Here is a 23,281-nt window from a genome sequence, read left to right as displayed (position 1 = left end):
ATAGGCATCCACGCCTAAGTAGAAGCCATGAAAAATATTTTTTAAAAATCCACGCCTAAGTAGAAGCCATGAAAAATATTTTTTAAAAATCCACGCCTAAGTAGAAGCCATGAAAAATATTTTTTAAAAATCCACGCCTAAGTAGAAGCCATGAAAAATATTTTTTAAAAATCCACGCCTAAGTAGAAGCCATGAAAAATATTTTTTAAAAATCCACGCCTAAGTAGAAGCCATGAAAAATATTTTTTAAAAATCCACGCCTAAGTAGAAGCCATGAAAAATATTTTTTAAAAATCCACGCTTAAGTAGAAGCCATGAAAAATATTTTTTAAAAATCCACGCCTAAGTAGAAGCCATGAAAAATATTTTTAAAAATCCACGCCTAAGTAGAAGCCATGAAAAATATTTTTTTAAAAATCCACGCCTAAGTAGAAGCCATGAAAAATATTTTTTAAAAATCCACGCCTAAGTAGAAGCCATGAAAAATATTTTTTAAAAATCCACGCCTAAGTAGAAGCCATGAAAAATATTTTTTAAAAATCCACGCCTAAGGATAGGCATTGGAAATTTAATTTTAAAAAAATCCACGCCTAAGGATAGGCATTGAAAATTTAATGTTAAAAAATCCACGCCTAAGGATAGGCATTGAAAATTAAATTTTTATTATCCACGCCTTAGGATAGGCATTGAAAATTTAATTTTTATTATCCAAAAAAATTTAATTTTTTATTATCCACGCATTGAAAATTTAATCTTAAAAAATCCACGCCTAAGGATAGGCATTGAAAATTTAATTTTAAAAATCCACGACTTAGGATAGGCATTGCAAATTTAATTTAAAAAAAATCCACGCCTTACGATAGGCATTGGAAATTAATTTTTAAAAATCCACGCCTTACGATAGGCATTGAAATTTTTATTTTAAAAAAATCCACACCTTAGGACAGGAATTGGAAATTTAATTTTAAAAAATCCACGCCTTAGGATAGGCATTGAGAATTTAATTTTAAAAAATCCACGCCTTAGGATAGGCATTGAAAATTTAATTTAAAAAAAATCTACTTCTTAGGATAGGCATTGAAAATTTAATTTAAAAAATCCACGCCTTAGGATAGGCATTGAAAATTTAATTTTAAAAAATCCACGCCTAAGGATAGGCATTGAAAATTTAATTTTAAAAAATCCACGCCTAAGGATAGGCATTGAAAATTTAATTTTAAAAAATCCACGCCTTAGGATAGGCATTGAAAATTTATTTTTTTATTATCCACGCCTTAGGAGAGGCATTGAAAATTTAATTTTTTATTATCCACGCCTTAGGATAGGCATTGAAAATTTAATTTTTTATTATCCACGCCTTAGGATAGGCATTGAAAATTTAATTTAAAAAAATCCAGGCCTTAGGATAGGCATTGAAAATTTAATTAAAAAAAATCCACGCCTTAGCATAGGCATTGAAAATTTAATTTAAAAAAATCCACGCCTTAGGATAGGCATTGAAAATTTAATTTAAAAAAAATCTACTTCTTAGGATAGGCATTGAAAATTTAATTTAAAAAATCCACGCCTTAGGATAGGCATTGAAAATTTAATTTTAAAAAATCCACGCCTAAGGATAGGCATTGAAAATTTAATTTTAAAAAATCCACGCCTAAGGATAGGCATTGAAAATTTAATTTTAAAAAATCCACGCCTTAGGATAGGCATTGAAAATTTATTTTTTTATTATCCACGCCTTAGGAGAGGCATTGAAAATTTAATTTTTTATTATCCACGCCTTAGGATAGGCATTGAAAATTTAATTTTTAAAATCCACGCCTTAGGATAGGCATTGAAAATTTAATTTTTTTAAATCCACGCCTTAGGATAGGCTTTGAAAATTTAATTTTTAAAATCCACGCCTTAGGATAGGCATTGAAATTTTAATTTTTTACTATCCATGCCTTAGGATAGGCTTTGAAAAGTTTATTTTGAAAAATCCACGCCTTAGGATAGGCATTGAAAATGTAATTTTTAATATTCACGCCTTAGGATAGGCATTGAAAATTTAATTTTTTATATCCACGCCTAAGGATAGGCATTGAAAAAATAATTTAAAAAAATCCACGCCTAAGGTAATGGTCGGAAAAAATATTTAAAAAAAATTGTCATCCCTGTGTAAATTGTGTTCCACTTTCTAAAGTCGGTGTTCGATGAAATTTTCCTCACACAGTTTCCTTCCTTATTCTCGCAATAAAATTAAAATGCAATTTATTATTTTTCCAATTTGTTCCCGATCAACCTCACGCCATAAATTTCAAATCTAAATTTTTGTGTGGCGATTTTTTTTTTTGATAAACCCACTGCCGATATTGATTGACGTGATTGAATTCAGGTACATAATTTCGTCGATGTTGGACCTTAGCAGTAGTGTGGCTAAAGTCAGAGATAACAACAACAACAAATTGGTGGGGAAGTTAATGCTTTTTTTCCAGCTTATTATTTATAAATAAACAGCCAACAACAACAACAAAAACACTAACAAAAATTTTCAGCAGCAATAACAAAATACCTGCCGAACATTGTTGACATGTTATACCAGTTTTTTACGATTTTCTGCTGCCTTCTGTTGGGTGGTTTGGCGCGTGTGTACGTCGCCACCTTGCGATTCCATCGGGTGGAAAAAACAAATATTTGCGATCTTACCATATGTGGTAAAAAAGAATCAGAAGTGCATTAACGATATGACGACGACCGAGTTTCAATCGCGTTCGATATGCTGTGGCGTTGTGACGATGTTGTGCGACGTCGGAATGCTGCCGCAGCAGCAGCAATGAGGAAAATTTCTGGTTTATTCATGAAGTTTTGTCTCTGTTGTTATTGTTGTTTTAATTGACGTTTAGCTACATAATAACTTGATGCAGAAATTTTAAAGTTTTGTAAAGTTTGGTAATGGGGACTGGGGAAATTCCCTACAGCGGGTAAAATTTGAAAAAAATATTTTTCAAAGCCGAAGATTTTTTAAAAATATTTCTGTGGCCTACAAATGGGCGTGGATTTTTTTTAAATATTTTTTTCAAAGCCTAAAAATAGGCCTCGATTTTTATAAATATTTTCAAAGCCAAAAAATAGGCGTGGCTTTTTTTAATTTATTCTTCAATGCCTATCCTAAGGCGTGTTTTCTTAAATTTAATTTTTCAATGCCTATCCTAAGGCGTGGATTTTTTAAACTTATTTTTTCAATGCCTATCCTAAGGCGTGGATTTTTTTAACTTATTTTTTCAATGCCTATCATAAGGCGTGGATTTTTTAAACTTATTTTTTCCATGTCTATCCTAAGGCGTGGATTTTTTAAATTTATTTTTTCAATGCCTATCCTTAGGCGTGGATTTTTAAATTTATGTTTTCCATGCCTACAAATTGTCGTGGATTTTTAAATTTATTTATTTTAATGCCTATCCTAAGGCGTGGAATTTTTCAGAATATTTTTTCAATGCCTATCCTAAGGCGTGGATTTTTTAAACTTATTTTTTCAATGCCTATCCTAAGGCGTGGATTTTTTAAAATTATTTTTTCTATGCCTATCTTAAGGCGTGGATTTTTTAAAATTATTTTTTCTATGCCTATCTTAAGGCGTGGATTTTTTAAAATTATTTTTTCTATGCCTATCTTAAGGCGTGGATTTTTTAAAATTATTTTTTTCAATGCCTATCCTGAGGCATGGATTTTTTTAAATATCCCAAAACTATTTAAACCTATTGTAGGGTATTCGGCAAAGTTTCAAATAAAAATTCAAACATTTCCAATCGATTACGATTTTGAAATAGGTGTGTTGGATCAGCAACAAATTGAAAATCAGTTTACATTCATAATTCAAACGTTAAACATGCTGCCAATCAATATGTGGAAAATTCCAGCTGTGTTTCTGGTTATCCTGTTGACCATACTACAACCATCTATCAAGGGTGGCGTTGAGGCAGGGCCACAAGGTCGTGAATTATTTAAGCCGAAAGATGATATCGATTTGGAAAATTCCAAAGGGCAAAGTGTAGAAAAACGCCAAGTGGTGGCCAAGGATTCAGAGATACAAGCCACCAATGAGCAGGAAGCGACAGTGAAAACAAGTGACATCAAGGAAATTGAAAGTGACAAGGAAACTGAAAGTGACAAGGAAATTAAAACAAGTTCCGTACCTGAAGAGCACAAGGAAATTTTGGAAAAGCCTCAAGAAAATCAGGAACAACAACCTGAAAAGCCACCTAAAGAAGTTCCTGTAAAGTTTGCGAAAGAGGATCACAAAAAGAAAGCCTCACAGGAGCGCGGAAAGAAAACCGCCAGAGGTAATCAAATGAGAGATATCATACAGGAGCATGGCAAGGATCATTTTGTGCCACCAGAGGATCAACCGAAAAGAGGTCACAAATTAAAGACACGTCAAACCGATGCCGATGATGCCAGTCAAAGTGATATTGAAGATGGTAAGCAGGACAATTTTCTTAAAAAAATAAATTCCGAACCTTTCCTAATTTCTTGTTTCCCTTCCCCTTTCAGCTTTAATCGATTCTCTGTTGAGGCGAGGTACCGATTTCATAAATGCCGCTGGCATGCTTGAATCTCCACGTCCCGTACAGACAATGCGTGCCAATATGAACAGTGGCCTGTGATTTGCATGCTGAGTTTGGTGCTTGTTTTCTTCGCCTCCTTCGTTCTTCTCCTGCTGACTGATACACTGCCAGCGGTAATAGACCTCATGACCAAAAAATTTAAATGAAAATGTATATACACAGGCCGGACAAGTGATAAGAGTTACAAATAAAAAAAAAAATAGTGTGACGTAGTCGTTTAAGATGAAAGGAAATAAATCGGGTGCTACTTAAATAAATGGCCGATTTTTCTTTAAATATGGCGGAAGTTGTTATCGTTGAATTTTCCAGTTTTTTCGGAGCATTACCTTAAGAGTGGATTTTTTCAGAATATTTTTTCAATGTCTATCCCAAGGCGTGGATTTTGTAAGAATATTTTTTCCATGCCTATCTTTAGGCGTGGATTTTTTAAGAATATTTTTTCAATGCCTATCTTAGGGCGTGGATTTTTTAAGAATATTTTTTCAATGCCTATCCAAAGGCATGGATTTTTTAAGAATATTTTTTCAATGCCTATCCCAAGGCGTGGATTTTTTAAGAATATTTTTTCAATGCCTATCCCAAGGCGTGGATTTTTTCAGAATATTTTTTTCAATGCCTATCCCAAGGCGTGGATTTTTTTCAGAATATTTTTTCAATGCCTATCCAAAGGCATGGATTTTTTAAGAATATTTTTTCAATGCCTATCTTTAGGCGTGGATTTTTAAAGAATATTTTTTCAATGCCTATCCCAAAGCGTGGATTTTTTAAGAATATTTTTTCAATGCCTATCCCAAGGCGTGGATTTTTTAAAAATATTTTTTCAATGCCTATCCCAAGGCGTGGATTTTTTAAGAATATTTTTTCAATGCCTATCCCAAGGCGTGGATTGTTTAAGAATATTTTTTCAATGCCTATCCTAAGGCGTGGATTTTTTAAGCATATTTTTTCAATGCCTATCCCAAGGCGTGGATTTTTCAATACCTATCCCAAGGCGTGGATTTTTCAATGCCTATCTTTAGGCTTGGATTTTTTAAAACTATTTTTTCTTCTTCCCTACCCCCTAACTCCATTAGTTTAATGAACTTGACAATAAGCGGATAAATTACAGTTAACATGAACTCGTGCCTTGTCAATTAATTGACATTTATTTGTTGGAGTTTTTTCTTGTTGTTGTTGTTATTCTTATTGAGTTAAAACACAAAGCCGTTTGATGTATACCAGCAACAAAAAATGTTATCGTTTGCACTTTTCATTGTTGAAATATAATTAACGACAATTAATTGTATTTTATTTGTAAAAGATATATAACAACAACAAAACAGAAACAGATAAACATACACGCACACACATAAGAGAGCGATTAATTTAGTTAAATAAATTCAATTGTTATATAATTAAAAAAAATAGAATAAATATGGCAAAGGTTATGCTAACAGGTAGTCCCTGAAAAAAATATTTAAAAAATTAATCTTAAAAAATCCACGCCTAAGGTTAGACACCAAAAATGAGTCTTAAAAAATCCACGCCTAAGGTTAGACACCAAAAATGAGTCTTAAAAAATCCACGCCTAAGGTTAGACACCAAAAATGAGTCTTAAAAAATTCACGCCTAAGGTTAGACACCAAAAATGAGTCTTAAAAAATCCACGCCTAAGGTTAGACACCAAAAATGAGTCTTAAAAAATCCACGCCTAAGGTTAGACACCAAAAATGAGTCTTAAAAAATCCACGCCTAAGGTTAGACACCAAAAATGAGTCTTAAAAAATCCACGCCTAAGGTTAGACACCAAAAATGAGTCTTAAAAAATCCACGCCTAAGGTTAGACACCAAAAATGAGTCTTAAAAAATCCACGCCAAAGGTTAGACAAGGCCTCTAGATTTCGGCTGGACCAATGAAAGGGCCATCATTAGCAGGACTTGAGATTTTACTAAATTAACGACGAAATTTTTATATTCCGATTTCAATCCCAAACCCGTGAGTAAAGTATTGAGTCCGAGAATATTTCCTGCACGGAAAAACATGTGATGCATTTCAAGATCGGGTTTGGTTAGATTCAAATGGGATTTAACAAAACCCACCAGCCGTGTGACTCCTATGGTTAATAAGGGTCCTCGATTGTGTATTAGTTGTTGATAAATCATATTTTGCACCTGACTGCCCTCCACTTCCTGAGGAAATTTATAGAAAAGAAAAGCCATAAAATGGTCCTGCAAATTCCGACCCACAGGTAAATTTTGTAAAATGGGTATTTTCAAAGCATGCAAATTTTCCTTGGGGCCAATACCGGAAAGCATTAATAATTTTGGGCTTTGAAATACTCCAACTGATAGAATCGTCTCCCTTAAGACCTTAACATTCCGACGCTTTTTTTGTTCCACCACAAAATCCAGGGATTCCAATGTTCGACCCTTCGAATCAAATCGCAATTTTGTGACCTGGGCATTTATAATAATTTTCAGATTGCTGCGTGAGGCTGCCTGCCACCCTACCCAAATGACCTTTGGCAGTGCCGCTGCGCCGACCCCGACTTATCGTACCCCTAACAATGGCGTAGCCCATAATTGTGTAGACCATCTAAATTTCTGATACGTGGTTGCCGCATTTCCTTAACAGCCTTAGAAATTATTTCTACGATTTCTTCATCACTCACCCCCTCGAAATTGTCGAGATCCAAAAATCCCATGGGATGACTCGAGTTACCATGATTTTTCTCAATTTTCTCTATATAAGGCTGGAGGTCCTTATAACCCGATCCAGGGTTGCCCAACTCCCGCCAACTGTCAAAATCCTGGGCAAAGCCGTTTAAATGTACCAAGCCATTAATGGAACCTGAACCACCCAGGCCTTTGCCTTGGATCCAGGAACATCTGTCATCCTCAAAGGCTTTACAGGCAAATCCACACTCAAGTCCCTAATTTCCAATAAAATTCCGAAACAAAAATCCAAATTCCTTTGTACCCACCTCTGATTCCGCCACAGGATTTCCACCGGCTTCCAGGAGCAAAATATTCCACTTGGGATTCTCACTAAGACGGCTGACCACCACAGAGCCTGCTGTACAAGCACCCACAACAACAAAATCAAATTCTAAGGGTTCGTTTGGCAGCATAACATCCTGACCATAATTGGGTGGATATTCCTCGGGATGGGTAAGACCACAACTTGCCGTATGCAGTGATTCAATTAGCAAGGTTACCAAAGCGTTCATGGTACCAACACTGGGTGCAGGACACTGCGGGGCTGCTGTGCTGAAAAAAATCCATGCCTATAGAAAACCCCCAAAAAATTGGAAAAAGCTTCGAGTACCACAAAAAATATTTTTGTTTTTTTTTTGTTTCTATTTTTTCTCTGAGTGTATTTCCCAGCAAATCTACAAACAATAGATATTTATCGTCTTTAATTACCCCTATAAATTGAAACAAATTTATAGACCACCCGACAAAATCCACAATAAAAATACAAATTTTTATTAGAGCTCCGCACACCTTGGCCTACGGGATTTATTAAAAAATATTTTTTCAATTCTCATTACAAAAATGTCTTTGTTAGCATTCACAACAACAACAACACCAACAACGAATAACACCTGTTCGCCACAATGTTCCGTAGCCAGTTTGGGTGCTATGAATTTTTTCATGACCCTTTTAATGGAGAGCCTCTACAAGGATCAATGTGAGATTTCCACGGAGGATATGTGGCCAGAGGATTCTGCAGGAGAACTTACAAATCAGGAGATAGGCGGCTTTGATTTTGTAGTAATTGGTGGAGGTTCTGCTGGTTCGGTGGTGGCCAGCCGTTTAAGTGAAAATCCTTTGTGGCGAGTTTTGCTGCTGGAGGCTGGCGACGATCCACCCATGGAGTCGGAGGTGAGTTGGAAGTGTGTTCTTCTTGTGGAAGGGATATAAATTCTGGGGATATTTTTTTCCAGATCCCCTTTCTCTTCACCTCGGTCCAGGCCTCGAATTATACTTACACCTATAGAGCAGTGGCCAATGGTGTGTCTTGCCGGTCGGCTCCTTTGGGAATTTGTGGCTGGTTGAGTGGCAAATGTTTGGGTGGCTCGGGAGCCATTAATGCCATGCTGTATTTTCGTGGAACCCGTGGGGACTATGACGGGTGGTGTGGTGCAGAAGGAGCCCGAAATTGGTGTTATGAAGATGTGTGGCCTTATTTTGACAAATCTTTTCGAAATGAGGCGAATTTGACCCATCCCATGGGGTATATTAGTTTGGAGGAATATGGCAACTATGCTGAGGATATTAAGGGGCTCTTTTCCAAAGGAGCGGAGGAATTGGGTGTGAAAAGGATTACCGATTTTGTGGAAAATAGTTATTTGGGTTATGGCAATTTTCGTGGCATTCTGGAGAGAGGCCAACGTAGCAGCAGTGCCAAGGGGTTTTTGGGAAGAATTGCCAAGTTCAGGAACAATTTAAAGGTGGTAAAAAATGCCCAGGTTCGCAAATTTTTGTTCAACGAAAAGGGAGATCGGGTCGAAGAAGTGGAGTTCGAATTGCAAAATAAAAGGTCGTTTAAGGTCCAGGTGGGAATGGAGGCAGTTTTATCAGCCGGCACCGTGGAATCAGCCAGACTTCTGATGCTTTCAGGGATAGGTCCTAAAGAGGTTTTGGAGCCACTGAAAATACCAGTTCGCCACAATTTACCAATTGGAGAAAATCTGCAGGATCATGTGGCCATACCCATATTCTTCTCCATACCTTCGGAAAGGACCTATCTGGATCTGCAGGATATTTATGATTATTTGAAATTTCGTAAGGGATTTTTAGCATCCATTGGTACGGGGTCCCTAAATGGTTTTATCAGAAGCAGTTCGAAATCAAAAAGTCCCTATCCGGATCTCCAACTACAACACTTTACCGTGCGCCGTGGTGCCCCCTTGGGAATGGGGTTCCTCGCGGGTTTTATGTCCAATGAAAATTTGAAAAAATATTTCGAAAATCTGGTAGACCAAGGCGATGTGGTTGTGGTGTTTATTTTACTACTCCAACCCAAGTCGAGGGGAAAAATTCAATTACAATCCTCCGGTCCTGAGGACCCTCTTCTAATCTATCCAAATTATCTACAACGACAGGAAGATGTAGAGGGACTTTTGGGAGGGATAAAATATCTCAAACGCCTGGCAAAAACCTCCACCTTTCTCCGAAGAAAGGCTAAAATGTTGCGTGTCCCCATATCGGAATGTTCGGAAGATACCGAACAATATTGGCCTTGTTATATTTCGTATTATTCTTCGACTAGTAGCCATTTGGTGGGTACCTTAAAAATTGGAGCGGAAAATGACAGTTCCGCATGTGTGGATCCCCAACTGAAAGTGAAAGGTGTACGGAATTTGAGGTTGGCCGATGCATCCATAATGCCGCAGATAACGAGATGTAATACTTATGGCCCAACGCTGATGATTGGAGAAAGGGCGGCGGATTTTATTAAGCAAGAGTGGGATGAGGGCTGAGAGCCACAAATTTTACAAAAGACTTACATGTTTTCAATTTATAACAGGTTTGGTTCGGAAATCTGGTTCCACTTGCAATGATGAGTCACCATAAAAATTACCTGTAAAGAAATGAAAAAATAAAGGAAAATAAAAAATTAATTTAATAAATATATCCATTCAGGGTAAAAAGCAAAATAAACCAACTCACAAAAATTTATTTAAAAAAAATCCACACCTAAGGTCAGACCTTGAAAAATTATTTTAAAAAATCCACGCCTAAGGCTATACCCCAAAAAAAATTTTTAGGGGTTCTCCTAATAAACAATATGTCATTAATGGCTCCAGACCTATGTTGCGGCTTGGAGCCAATAGCAACGTTTATTTTCGAATTCCTACCAGGTCAGGATCCGCAAAATAACGAAATTTATGTGAGGTATGCAGCATAGAGAAAAATGATCCGAGAATCAAAAATGCCTTCAAAATGTCCCCTTTAAATTCGGAAATCCCGAACATGGCTCTGGCCACCATTTGCGAAATTACAAACGCCAAAATTTATGCAAAAGTCTAAATTTTTATTTTTTTTTTAACATCTGACACGTTTTTGACATTTGCGGCATTTTCAACAAAATGTCGTAAACCTAACTTTTTTATAAAAACATTGTCATAAAACCCAGAAGTTTTATAAACGCCTAGGTTTTCATTTGTTTCACATCTGAGAGGTTTTTTCCACGTTTTTGACATTTTTGACAAAATGTCGTAAACCTAAAAATGTTTGACAAAATTGTTTTAAATCCCAGAAGTGTCGTAGTTGCATAAATTTGCACTTTTTTAAACATCTGAGAGGTTTTTTTTAAACGTTTTTGACATTCGCGATATTTTTGACAATATGTCGTAAACCTAAAAATGTTTGACGAAATTGTTTTAAATCCCAGAAGTGTCGTAGTTGCATAAATTTTCAATTTTTTAAACATCTGAGAGATTTTTTACACGTTTTTGGCATTTGCGACATTTTTGACAATATGTCATAAACCTAAAAAACTTATGACAAAATAGTTTTAAGTCCCAGAAGTGGCCTAAATTTTCTTTTTTTGTAACATTTGAGAAGCTTTTTACAAGTTTTTGACATTTTCGACAATATGTCGTAAACCTAAAATATTTATGAAAATTTTTCGACAAAAGATTGTAAACCTAAAAGAAACTGTATGCAATCCTCCGAAGGATTTTAATAAGAATTTATCATTTTTTAACATGTGAGAGCTTTTTGACACGTTTTGGACATTTGCGACATTTTCGACAAAATGTCGTAATTGTGGTAAACCCCAGAGTTGTTCTAAACGTCTAAATTTTCATTTATTTCACATCTAAGAGGTTCTTAACACGAATTTGACATTGGTGACATTTTCGACAAAGTATCGTAAACCTAAAAATATTATGAAAAAATTGTCGAAAACCTCCAGAAGTGTCGAAGACGTCTAAATTTTAATTTATTTCACATGTGGGAGGATTTTTACACGTTTTCTACATTTGCAACATTTTTGACAAAGTGTCGAAAACCTAAAAAATGTATGACAAAACTGTCTTAAGTCCCAGAAGTGTTCTAAACGTGGAAATTTCCATTTACTTCAAATCTGAGACGTTTTTATACGTTTTTGACATATGTGACATTTTCGACAAAATTTCGTAAACCTAAAAACATTATGAAAAAACATGTCGAAAACTCCCAGAAGTGTCGAAGACGTCTAAATTTGTATTTATTTCACATCTGGGAAGTTTTTTACATGTTTTCGACATTTTTGACAAAATGTCGTAAACCTAAAAATGTATGACAAAACTGTCTTAAGTCCCAGAAGTGTTCTAAACATGAACATTTTCATTTACTTAAAATGTGAGAGGTTTTTACACGTTTTTGACATATGTGACATTTTCGACAAAATGTCGTAAACTTAAAAAAAATAATATACAACCCCTTTCCGAACGATTTTAATTAAAATTTTTCATTTTTTAACGTCTTAAAGGATTTTTACACGTTTTTTAAATTTGCGACATTTTTGACAAAATGTCGTAAACCTATAAAAATTATTTACAACCCCTCTCCGAACGATTTTGAATGAATATTTTGTAAAAAAAAAACGTATTTTTATTATTTTCGAATGCCGCTGAGGGTTTATGCAGTTTATAGCCCGAATTCGGGTTTACAACAACAAAGTGTGTTAACAAGGCTATGTAGAATAATTATTGGTATTGTTGTTATTATTTTTTTAATTAAATAAATATTTTTTGTTATTGTTTTTTTTTTTTGATTATTTACTACCCTGTCCGATATATAAATCAAAAGCCTGAATATTCGCAAAAAGCTGGTTTACTTTCAATTCGCATGAAATTGAAAGCACATCGACCGGTGGGTTATTGAAATTTTAAATTCAAAATCTGTTTAGTCTTCGAAATGTGGCTAACAAGTGTGGCAGGCTCAGGGCCAGCTAATGCGGCAGTTTGTTCCGCCCAGTGTCCAATACCAAGTGTGGGAGCTGTTAATACCCTGGTATCGCTTTTGGTTGAGGGTATCCTATCCGCCCAATGCAATATATCGCGACCAGAGGTTTGGCCTGAGGATTATGCCGATCAGGCTCGACGGAATGGCCTAAAGGATCCTTATGATTTTGTGGTTATTGGAGCCGGTACGGCAGGTTCGATAATGGCTAGCCGTTTGAGTGAAAATCCGCAATGGAAAGTTTTGGTCTTGGAGGCGGGAGGAGATCCACCACCAGAGTCGGAGGTAAGTTTCGAAGTTTTAGGAATTTAGAGAACATATTTTAAGGTGTTTTCCTTTTAGATCCCCGATGTATTTTTCTCGATGCAACATACCCCACACTCCTATCGTTATTTCACCGAACTCGATGGTGGCTGTAGCTGCCAGGCATTTGAGGGCGAACGCTGCCATTGGCCCCGTGGCCGCACCATAGGTGGTACGGGAGCCATGAATGGCATGTTGTTTATTAGAGGAACCCGCCGCGACTATGATCTATGGTGTAAGGAGGGTGCTGCAGGTTGGTGTTATGATGAAGTGTTGCCATATTTCGCAAAAGCCATAATGCCACAGGGAAATGCCAGCCATCCCAGGGGTTATGTGACCCTAAATCATTTTGGAAGGTTCACCGAGGATATTAACACCGTAATACTGCAGGGAGCCCAGGAATTGAAGCAACCTCTGGTGGAAGATTTTGTGGAGGGGAGTTATGTCGGCTATACCTATGTTCGAGGCACCACGGCAAATGGTAAACGTTCGAGTACGGGGAAAAGTTATCTGGCCAAGGTGGCGGAACGTCCTAATCTCAAGATCATTAAAAATGCCCAGGTGACCAAGTTGAAATTTGATTCGTCGGGGAAGAAAGTCACTACTGTGGAATTTCTTCTGCAAAATAAATCTTCCCTCCAAGTCAATGTCGGACGAGAGGTCATACTTTCCGCAGGGGCCATAGATTCCCCCAAGCTACTAATGCTTTCCGGCATAGGACCTTCCGAAGTGTTGAGGCCGTTAAATATACCCCTTCTCCATGACTTACCGGTGGGTAAAAATTTACAAGACCACGTGATAGCCATTATATTTTTCCGTATACCAGCCCCACCTTCGAACCCTTTGGATAGCCTCACGGCCACCTATCAATATTTGACAAACAATTCCGGGCCTCTAAGTGGCATTGGCACCGCCCACTTGACAGGATTTATAAAAGCGGATGCAAAATCCTCTTCACCCTACCCAGATGTGGAGATACATCACATTCTGGTGCGCAGAGGTAATCGGGATGGTCTAAGGACCCTCTTAAATGGCTTCACCGTGAAGCGCGAATTCCAGGAACACATTTTCGGAGAATTGGAAAAATATACGATTCTGATGAAATTTGTGGTACAGTCGCATCCCCGCTCCAGGGGACAATTGAAGGTGAGATCAAAATCTCCTGCAGATCCACCCATAATCGAATCGGGTTATCTTCAAGACCCCTATGATATGGATATGTTAATGGCCGGTATTGATTATATGATGGCCTTGGAAAATAGCAAGGCCTATCGAAGCAATGGCGTGGAATTGATGCACATACCCATTGCGGAATGTGATAGCCTACGTTTTAAATCGGAGGAATATTGGCGTTGTTATATAAAATATTTTTCCAGTACCTGCTATCATCAATCGGGTTCGGTGAGAATGGGAGCGGTGGAGGCTGAAAGCAGCTGTGTTGATCCGCAACTACTGGTGAAAGGTGTGGAAAATTTGAGGGTGGTGGATGCCTCAATTATGCCCTATATTACCACGGGAAATACTAATGCTCCTACTATTATGATTGCGGAAAAGGCAGCGGATATGGTCAAGGGCAAATACGAGGGGAGGGGTTGAAAACATATTTTAAGATTTTTGGTAAATAAAAAATAAATTTTGTTGGGGTCTAACCTTAGGCCTGGATTTTTAAATTATTTTTTTGGGGTCTATTTCTGAAAAATTCGATCAACAGGTAAAACACCAAACCGAAGGCTTTGGTGCAGACACATCCTCCTGTAGAGATAAAGAAGGAAACCTGGTGACAGATACAGACAGCGTGCTGAGGATCTGGTAGAAGCATTTTGAAAAACTTCTGGTATCAAATAGTGGCGGTGAAGAGGATACCCCAGAACCAATAATAGATGACGGTATAGAGTGTATACCACCTAGCCAAGATGAAGTCAGAATAAGAATCAATCGGCAGATTGATTCCTATTCCTGCAAAATTAATTCGGCTATGCAGGATAACTTTCACTGGCACAAGATCAACAGTTAAAGTCGGAAAGGACCTCTCGAAGCTCTTTAATACCGAACAAGGATTCAGGCAAGGTGACAGTTTGTCGTGTGACCTTTTTAACATCCTGCTGGAAAAGGTCATACGAGAGGCAAAAGTGAACAGAAATGGCACTCTGTATACCAAACAACACCAGATACTCGCCTATGCCGATGACATCGACATAATGGGTCGAAAATTGAGAGCGGTAACAGCCACATTTCAACATATTGAGAAGGAGCCTGCCAAAGTGGGTCTGGCAGTAAACGGTGAGAAGACCAAGCTGATGGTATCAACGCCCAAGACGTCCAGTAGACTCCGTCCAACTTTGGAACTTGAGATCTACAGCTTCGAGGTAGTCAATGATTTTATATACCTTGGTACCGCCATAAACAAAACGAATGACATCAGTTTTGAAATTCGGAGAAGGATAGTGATGGCCAACCGATGCTACTATGGTCTGAGAAAACTACTCAAAAGCATGGCCACATCCCGCCAGACCAAACTCACACTCTACAAGACGCTGATACTACCCGTACTGTTATATGGATCTGAAGCATGGGTACTTACGCAAGCAGATGAGACAGCTCTTAGAGTGTTTGAGAGAAAAATTCTCCGAAAGATCTATGGGCCGATCTGCATTGACGGAGAATTTTGCCGTCGAATGAACCATGAGTTGTACCAGCTATTCTCGGACATCGACATTATTAAACGTATTGAGCTGCAGCGACTACGTTGGCTAGGTCATGTTGTGAGAATGGCGGATGAAGATGACCCAGCCCAGAATGCATATAAAAGCGAACCAGCTGATGGTTCACGCAGAAGGGGAAGTCCACGAATACGATGGAAAGATCAAGTCGAAGACAACTTTGCCAAAAATGGCTCGGCTTTTGGAACGAAAGTTCTGTCACAAGTTAGCTAAGTAAGTAAGTATTTCTGAAAATAAATTTTTGGGGTCTACTTTCAGGCGTGGATTTCTGAAAATAATTTTTTGGGGTCGACTTTCAGTCGTGGACTTCTGAAAATTAATTTTTGGGGTCTACTTTCAGTCGTGGATTTCTGAAAATTAATTTTTGGGGCCTACTTTCAGGCGTGGATTTCTGAAAATTATTTTTGGGGCCTACTTTCAGGCGTGGGGTCAATTTTCAGTCGTGGATTTCTGAAAATGAATTTTTGGGGCCTACTTTCAGGCGTGGGGTCAATTTTCAGTCGTGGATTTCTGAAAATAAATTTTTTGGGGCTCTACTTTCAGGCGTGATTTTCTGAAAATAAATCTTTTGGGGTCTACTTTCAGGCGTGGAGTCAATTTTCAGTCGTGGATTTCAGAAAATTAATTTTTGGGGCCTACTTTCAGGCGTGGGGTCGTGGGGGCGTGGATTTCTGAAAATTAATTTTTTTGGGTTTATTTTCAGCTGTGGATTTTTTAAAAATCTTTTTTTGGGGTCTACATTGAGGCCTGGTTTTCTGAAAATAAATCTTTTGGGGTCTACGTTCAGGCGTGGATTTCTGAAAATATTTTTTTTGGGGTCTACTTTCAGGTTGGGGTTTTTTAAAATTAATTAAGGGTACCTAACCTGTTGACTAGGTCAGGTTAGGTAACTAAAACCGTTCTTATCACTATTATTTATTCGACCTACCATTTGCCTACCAAATTTAGGTAGGTCACTGTTTACCTTCCCCCTCCTGGTCCCACAATTTATTTTCACTCCAGCTAACAAAGCAGCTTATCGTTCAACTAAGTTTCTCACCTAACCTTATCTCTGAATACTAAAAAAATCTACATGTCATTATTTCTAAGAGGGTTAATTTTTGTTGTTGTTTCAACAGTTGTTCGAACAGATAAGATCTCTTGTTTGTTCTACTTATAATTTAAATTATGGAAATAATTACTAACTGCCCATCTAACTGATAAATTTTATAGTTTTATATTGGCTCATAAAATGTTGAATATACATCGGAACTGATGGGTTCTGGAAGTGTTTATTTGTTTATGTAGTTTTTTTCTTCGAAGTAGAAAAAAGATAAAGCCTGTCAGAGGGATAGACTCAAAGAAAAATGTTTGTTCAAAAGGAAAAATTAAATTTAAAAATTAATTTTAAAAAATCCACGCCTAAGGTTAGACCTTGAAAAATTAATTTTAAAAAATCCACGCCTAAGGTTAGACCTTGAAAAATTAATTTTAAAAAATCCACGCCTAAGGTTAGACCTTGAAAAATTAATTTTAAAAAATCCACGCCTAAGGTTAGACCTTGAAAAATTAATTTTAAAAAATCCACGCCTAAGGTTAGACCTTGAAAAATTAATTTTAAAAAATCCACGCCTAAGGTTAGACCTTGAAAAATTAATTTTAAAAAATCCACGCCTAAGGTTAGACCTTGAAAAATTAATTTTAAAAAATCCACGCCTAAGGTTAGACCTTGAAAAATTAATTTTAAAAAATCCACGCCTAAGGTTAGACCTTGAAAAATTAATTTTAAAAAATCCACGCCTAAGGTTAGACCTTGAAAAATTAATTTTAAAAAATCCACGCCTAAGGTTAGACTCCAAAAAATGAAGTTTAAAAAATCCACGCCTAAGGTTAGACTCCAAAAAATGAAGTTTAAAAAATCCACGCCTAAGGTTAGACTCCAAAAAATGAAGTTTAAAAAATCCACGCCTAAGGTTAGACTCCAAAAAATGAAGTTTAAAAAATCCACGCCTAAGGTTAGACTCCAAAAAATGAAGTTTAAAAAATCCACGCCTAAGGTTAGACTCCAAAAAATGAAGTTTAAAAAATCCACGCCTAAGGTTAGACTCCAAAAAATGAAGTTTAAAAAATCCACGCCTAAGGTTAGACCTTGAAAAATTAATTTTAAAAAATCCACGCCTAAGGTTAGACTCCAAAAAATGATGTTTAAAAAATCCACGCCTAAGGTTAGACTCCAAAAAATGAAGTTTAAAAAATCCACGCCCAAGGTTAGACTCCAAAAAATGAATTTTAAAAAATCCGCGCCTAAGGTTAGACTCCACAAAAATCAAGTTTAAAAAATCCACGCCTAAGGTTAGACCTTGAAAACTATTTTAAAAAATCCACGCCTATGGATAGACGACCCCTATTTTTAGGTCATGAAAAACTATTTTTAAAAAATCCACGCCTATGGATAGACGACCCCTATTTATAGGCCATAAAAAACTATTTTTAAAAAAGCCACGCTTAGTTGTAGGCTTTGGAAAATATTTTTAAAAAATCCACGTCTATCGAGGCCTATGTATAGTCCCTGGAAAATATTTTTAAAAAATCCAGGTCTGTATGTGGGCTCCGAAAAAATATGCACACCTATGCTTAGACCCTAACACCTTACTGCTTACTATGTAAGCAATCCTGAGCTAGGTAGCTGATTAGGTTGATCTGATAACCTGAAACCAGGTAGTTTGTTGTGTGTGAATTGGTAGATAAGAATTCCGCCGATTTTTTTTTTCTTGAGTGTATCTTCGAATGTTGATTCAGTGTCGGCTCTGCTTCGCTGCTGCCGCTGCTTCTGCTTCACGCATCTGCTGCACTTAATGTAATCGGAATTATAGAATTTTGTTTTCCGAGAGAGACTTCAGTTATTCATTACATGGCGCAGGGCAAAGATGTCGATTAACGATCTACAAACGGGAGGTTTATTTGCGACGCAGTGTTCAAATCCCAGCCTGGGTACATTGAATGCCTTGGTATCGCTTTTAGTGGAGGGAATTTTATCAGCTCAGTGTGAGATTTCCAAACGGGATGACTGGCCAGAGGATTATGCGGAAGAGGCTTTAAGACGAGGCCTGGAGGATTATGATTTTGTGGTGATTGGTGCCGGTTCAGCGGGGTCTGTGGTGGCCAGTAGGCTAAGTGAGAATCCGGAGTTTAAGGTTTTGGTGTTGGAGGCTGGTGGCGATCCGCCACCAGAATCGGAGGTATGTTTGGAAGGGAATAATGAGTGAAAAAGAGGTGACTTAATTAATTTTTTCTTTGCAGATCCCCGCTATGTTTTTTGGAGTGCAATTCACCAATTCCAGTTTTGCCTATTTCCCCGAGCCAAATGGCCGTGCCTGCAGGGCCTTTAAAAATGAACGCTGCCACTGGCCTAGGGGAAAAATGCTGGGAGGCAGCGGAGCCATTAATGCCATGTTGTATGTCAGAGGTAATCGTGCGGAATATGACAGATGGTGTAAGGATGGCAGTGAGGGTTGGTGTTATGATGAGGTGTGGCCCTATTTCCAAAAGTCTACAACTCCCCAGGGAAATCCAAACGACCCCAAGGGTTATGTAAGCTTGAATGATTTTGGAGATTTTGATCGGCATGTGGTGGAGTTGATAACTGAAGCAGGACGAGAATTGGGAGTACCCAAGGTGGAGGATTTTGTGGAGGGTAGTTATGTGGGTTATGCCCACATTAAGGGTACTGTGACAGAGGGAAGGCGTGGTAGTACCGGTAAGGGTTATCTGGCCAAGGTGGCAAAGTTTCGCCCGAATTTGAAAATCATTAAAAATGCCTTTGTCACGAAAATTAATTTCAATGGGGAAGGAGATCGTGTGGATTCCATTGAATTTAAACTGCGGGATAAACACACCATGAAGGTGAGGGTAACCAAGGAGGGCATACTCTCAGCTGGGGCCATTGATTCCCCTAAACTTTTAATGTTATCCGGAGTGGGACCCAAGCAGGTTCTACAGCCCTTAAATATACCACTCATCCACAATCTACCGGTGGGTGAGAATTTACAGGATCACAGTTTGACCTTGACATTCCTGCGAGTACCTGCCGATCCGCCAAATCCCAAACAAATGCTCGATGATATCTATCAATATGTGGTACATCAAAAGGGTCCGATGAGTTCGATTGGCAGCACCCCCTTGGTGGCATTTTTGCAAACCGATCCCACAAAGTCTCCCCTCTATCCTGATGTGGAAATGCATCATCTTTCCTTTAATCGTGGCAATTTGTTGGGTATGCAGCTTCTGCTGGATGGCTTCTCCATGAAGGAGGAATATAAAAAGGTGTTGATGAATGAAATCGAGAACTTTGATATGGTAGCGGTATTTGTATTGGTCGCCCATCCCAAATCACGGGGGAGTTTGAAAATAAAATCTACTTCTCTCAATGATCATCCTCTAATCGATTCGGGCTATTTTGCTGATCCCTCTGATATGGAGGTACTGCTAAGAGGCATGAATTATGTCAATAAATTGGAACAGACCCAGGCCTTTAGGCAGAAGCAGGCTGAGATTGTCCACATCCCGATTGAGGAATGCGATCGTTACGAATTTAAATCCCCGGAATATTGGCGTTGTTATGCCACCTATTTTACTTCGACTTGCTATCATCAGGTGGGTACTATTAAAATGGGTTCTGCCGAGGATCCCAAAAGCTGTGTTGATCCTCAGCTCAAGCTGAAGGGTGTCCGGAATCTTCGAGTGGTAGATGCCTCCATTATGCCTTTTGTTTCGAGTGGTAATACAAATGCTCCGACCATTATGATTGCCGAAAAAGCAGCAGATCTTATCAGAAGGCAGTGGGAGGGTAAGGATGGCGAGGAGGGGCAGCAAGGGGATGTGGGTTATAAAACCGAATTGTAAATAGAGATTAAAAAAATATTTGCGTATAATTTTTTTTATTGTAATTTTTTATTATTGTTTGCATGTTGTTGTTGTTGTAAGAGATAATATTTTTTTCCGCTGAGTCATGGCGATAAAATTAGAATAATGTTTATTTAAGTGGCCGCACGAGTCGGCTGGTTTTAAGTGAATAACATTTCAGAATGTTGAAAAATAAAAACAAAAAAAAAAAAAAATTGGACTTAAAACAAGAGCTACGACTCCTTGGAGGAATTTTTTTTTTAATATTTTTTGGGGTCCATGGACAAGCTTGGGTTATTTAAAACGTATTTTTTTGGGGGTATATAGACAAGGGGGGTGGCGTAGGGGATGATAGATACCAAGCAACGGCTCTGATTGGCTTTAACATGGCGAGGGACCAGGCTTAGCTTGGTCCCTGTTTTATATCAATTATGGATACTGAGCTCCAGGTGGTGCTACCTGGGGAGCTATTTTCATCACCCGATGAAATAGTGAGCTAATATGTGCCGCGAGTTCACCCATAATAACTATCAAAAAAATGGGTTGAGGCGTCGGGTTAGTTGCCCAACCAAACCATCCCCAATGTTGACGACCCCCACAAACATATAAAAGACCACGATCTGCGTATCTGCACTTGGAATGTGCGCACGTTGTACAGAATAGGCGCAGTTTCCGCTTTGGCGGATGTACTCAAGAAGTACAAAGCCGATATTATTGCCTTATAGGAAATGCGATGGAAAGGGACTGGAGTGGTAAGTAAATCAGATGATTACGCCTTGTATTATAGCTGCCATGCAACGAGGCATGAATTTGGCTGGGGATTTTTTGGTTAACAGGAGAATAACAGACCTCCACGTCTGCAGATTCACTCCAGTAGATGAGCGAATTGCTATAATCCGTATAAAAGCAAAGTTCTTCTCTACAACAGTCTCATTTGTTCCGACCATGCTCCGACCGAAGATAATGATGAACAGACCAAAGACATATTTTACGAGCGCCTAGAAGCAGCATATGATCGTAGCCCTGGCCATGACATTAAAATTCTGCTAGGAGATTTTAACGCAAAAATCGGAAGGGAAACTATCTTTGGCCCCACCATGCCATGAAACGAGACGTGAATTTGACTGCGGATTTATGGTTAACAGGGCAGCAAAAAAAAAAAAAGATGAGAGAATTGCTATAATCCGTATAAAAGTGAAGTTCTTCTACATCAGTCTCATTTGCGCCCATGCTCCGACCGACGATAAAGATGAACAGACCAAAGATATATTTTACGAGCGTCTAGAAACAGTATATGATCGTTGCCCTGGTCATGACATAAAAAGTATGCTAGGAGATTTTAATGCAAAAATCGGAAGGAAAAATATGATTGGCCCCAACCTCAGAAAAGTCAGCCTCCACGAAGAAACATCAGATAAACGACATGAGGTTGATTGACTTCGCGGCAGCAAAACATATGGTAGTTAGCAGAACCAGATTCAAGCATCTCGATATACACAAGGCCACTCGGATTTCTCTCGATCGAACAGCGAGAAATCAAATCGATCATGTTGTGATAGACGAGGAAGGCATTCATCCAGTGTTTTAGACGTCCGATCGATCCGGGGAGCGAATATCGATTCGAACCATTACCTTGTGGCAGCCAAGCTACGCACCCGTCTTAATGTAGCAAGCAGCAAAGGTGCGATCTAATGTAACACGGAAATTTGACGTCAAAAAGCTGCAAACACAACAGATAGCAGAAACCGAAATTACCCAACTGCTTGACGAAAGCACCCCTTGTCCCGATATATACCAAAGGCCACTTGTATTTCTCCCGATCGAACAACGAGAAATCAAATCGATCATGTTGTGATAGACGAGGAAGGCATTCATCCAGTGTTTTAGACATTCGATCGATCCGGGGAGTGAATATCGATTCGGACCATTACCTTGTGGCAGCCATGGAACGCACCCGTCTTAATGTAGCAGCAATGGTGCGATCTTATGCAACACGGAAATTTGACGTCGAACGGCTGCATACACAACAGATAGCAGAAGCCTACTCCGCTGAACTTACCCAACTGCTTGACGAAAGCACCCCTTGTCCCGATAATAATATAGAAACACAGTGGCAGAGAATTGCCCACTCCTCACAAACTGTAGCAAAAGCAACACTTGCTGAACCAAAGACCATCATCAAGAAATCCCAGGTACGATCAGGAGTGTCGTAATGCTACAGATATGAAAAAAGGCAGCGTATAGGGCAACCCTGCGGACAGTAGCAGCACGTAATGCGATGGAGAACTATCGGGGGAAATGGAGAGAGCGGAAACGTATTTTCAGAAAAATGACGGAAGAACGAGAAAAACATGAGCATGACCAAATCGAGATGTACAGGTGTCAGAATGAAATCCGGAAATTTTACCAACGGGTAAAACACCAAACCGAAGCCTTGGGTGCAGGCACATCCTCCTGTAGAGATGAAGAAGGAAACCTGGTGACAGATACAGACAGCGTGCTGAGGATCTGGAAGGAGCACTTTGAAATACTTCTGATATCAAATAGTAGCGGTGAAGAGGATATCCCAGAACCAATAATAGATGACGGTATATAGTGTATACCACCTAGGCAAGATGAAGTCAAAATGGCAAACAATCGGCTGAAGAATAATAAAGTAGCAGGAGACGATGATGGGTTACAAGCCGAACTATTCAAGACTGGTGGTAAGATGCTGGTCAGGAGCATGCACCAGCTGATTAGTACAATTTGGCTAGAGGAATACATGCCCAATGATTGGAATCTCGGCATCCAGTGTACCGTGCACACAAAAGGAGACGAGACGATATGTGTCAA

At 38.4% G+C, this 23,281-nt stretch overlaps 4 protein-coding genes across 4 annotated transcripts; 3 read left to right on the top strand and 1 right to left on the bottom strand.

Moving 5' to 3' along the window:
- Positions 1 to 6,464: 6,464 nt before the first annotated feature.
- On the bottom strand, positions 6,465 to 7,813 carry LOC133326754 (uncharacterized). Its single transcript, XM_061535363.1, has 3 exons — positions 7,568 to 7,813; positions 7,256 to 7,516; positions 6,465 to 6,773 (listed from the first exon to the last, which is right to left on the bottom strand). The coding sequence occupies exons 1-3, from the start codon at positions 7,811 to 7,813 to the stop codon at positions 6,465 to 6,467; spliced, it is 816 nt and encodes a 271-aa protein (XP_061391347.1).
- A 439-nt stretch (positions 7,814 to 8,252) lies between these two features.
- LOC133326753 (glucose dehydrogenase [FAD, quinone]-like) lies at positions 8,253 to 10,072 on the top strand. The gene is made up of 2 exons (XM_061535362.1): positions 8,253 to 8,471; positions 8,534 to 10,072. The coding sequence occupies exons 1-2, from the start codon at positions 8,253 to 8,255 to the stop codon at positions 10,070 to 10,072; spliced, it is 1,758 nt and encodes a 585-aa protein (XP_061391346.1).
- Positions 10,073 to 12,497: 2,425 nt separating this feature from the next.
- LOC133326752 (glucose dehydrogenase [FAD, quinone]-like) lies at positions 12,498 to 14,441 on the top strand. Its single transcript, XM_061535361.1, has 2 exons — positions 12,498 to 12,827; positions 12,885 to 14,441. Exons 1-2 carry the CDS (start codon positions 12,498 to 12,500, stop codon positions 14,439 to 14,441), a joined length of 1,887 nt encoding a protein of 628 aa, XP_061391345.1.
- Positions 14,442 to 18,471: 4,030 nt separating this feature from the next.
- Positions 18,472 to 20,446, top strand: LOC133326751 (glucose dehydrogenase [FAD, quinone]-like). Its single transcript, XM_061535360.1, has 2 exons — positions 18,472 to 18,783; positions 18,845 to 20,446. Exons 1-2 carry the CDS (start codon positions 18,472 to 18,474, stop codon positions 20,444 to 20,446), a joined length of 1,914 nt encoding a protein of 637 aa, XP_061391344.1.
- Positions 20,447 to 23,281: the final 2,835 nt, after the last annotated feature.

This window comes from Musca vetustissima, unplaced genomic scaffold, assembly GCF_032173495.1.
Source record: "Musca vetustissima isolate MV318-11 ecotype Yass unplaced genomic scaffold, APGP_CSIRO_Mvet_v1 utg20432, whole genome shotgun sequence".
NCBI lineage: Eukaryota > Metazoa > Arthropoda > Insecta > Diptera > Muscidae > Musca > Musca vetustissima.
The sequence above is the reverse complement of the archived record's forward strand: the minus strand, read 5'-3'. Positions and strand labels throughout refer to the sequence as shown.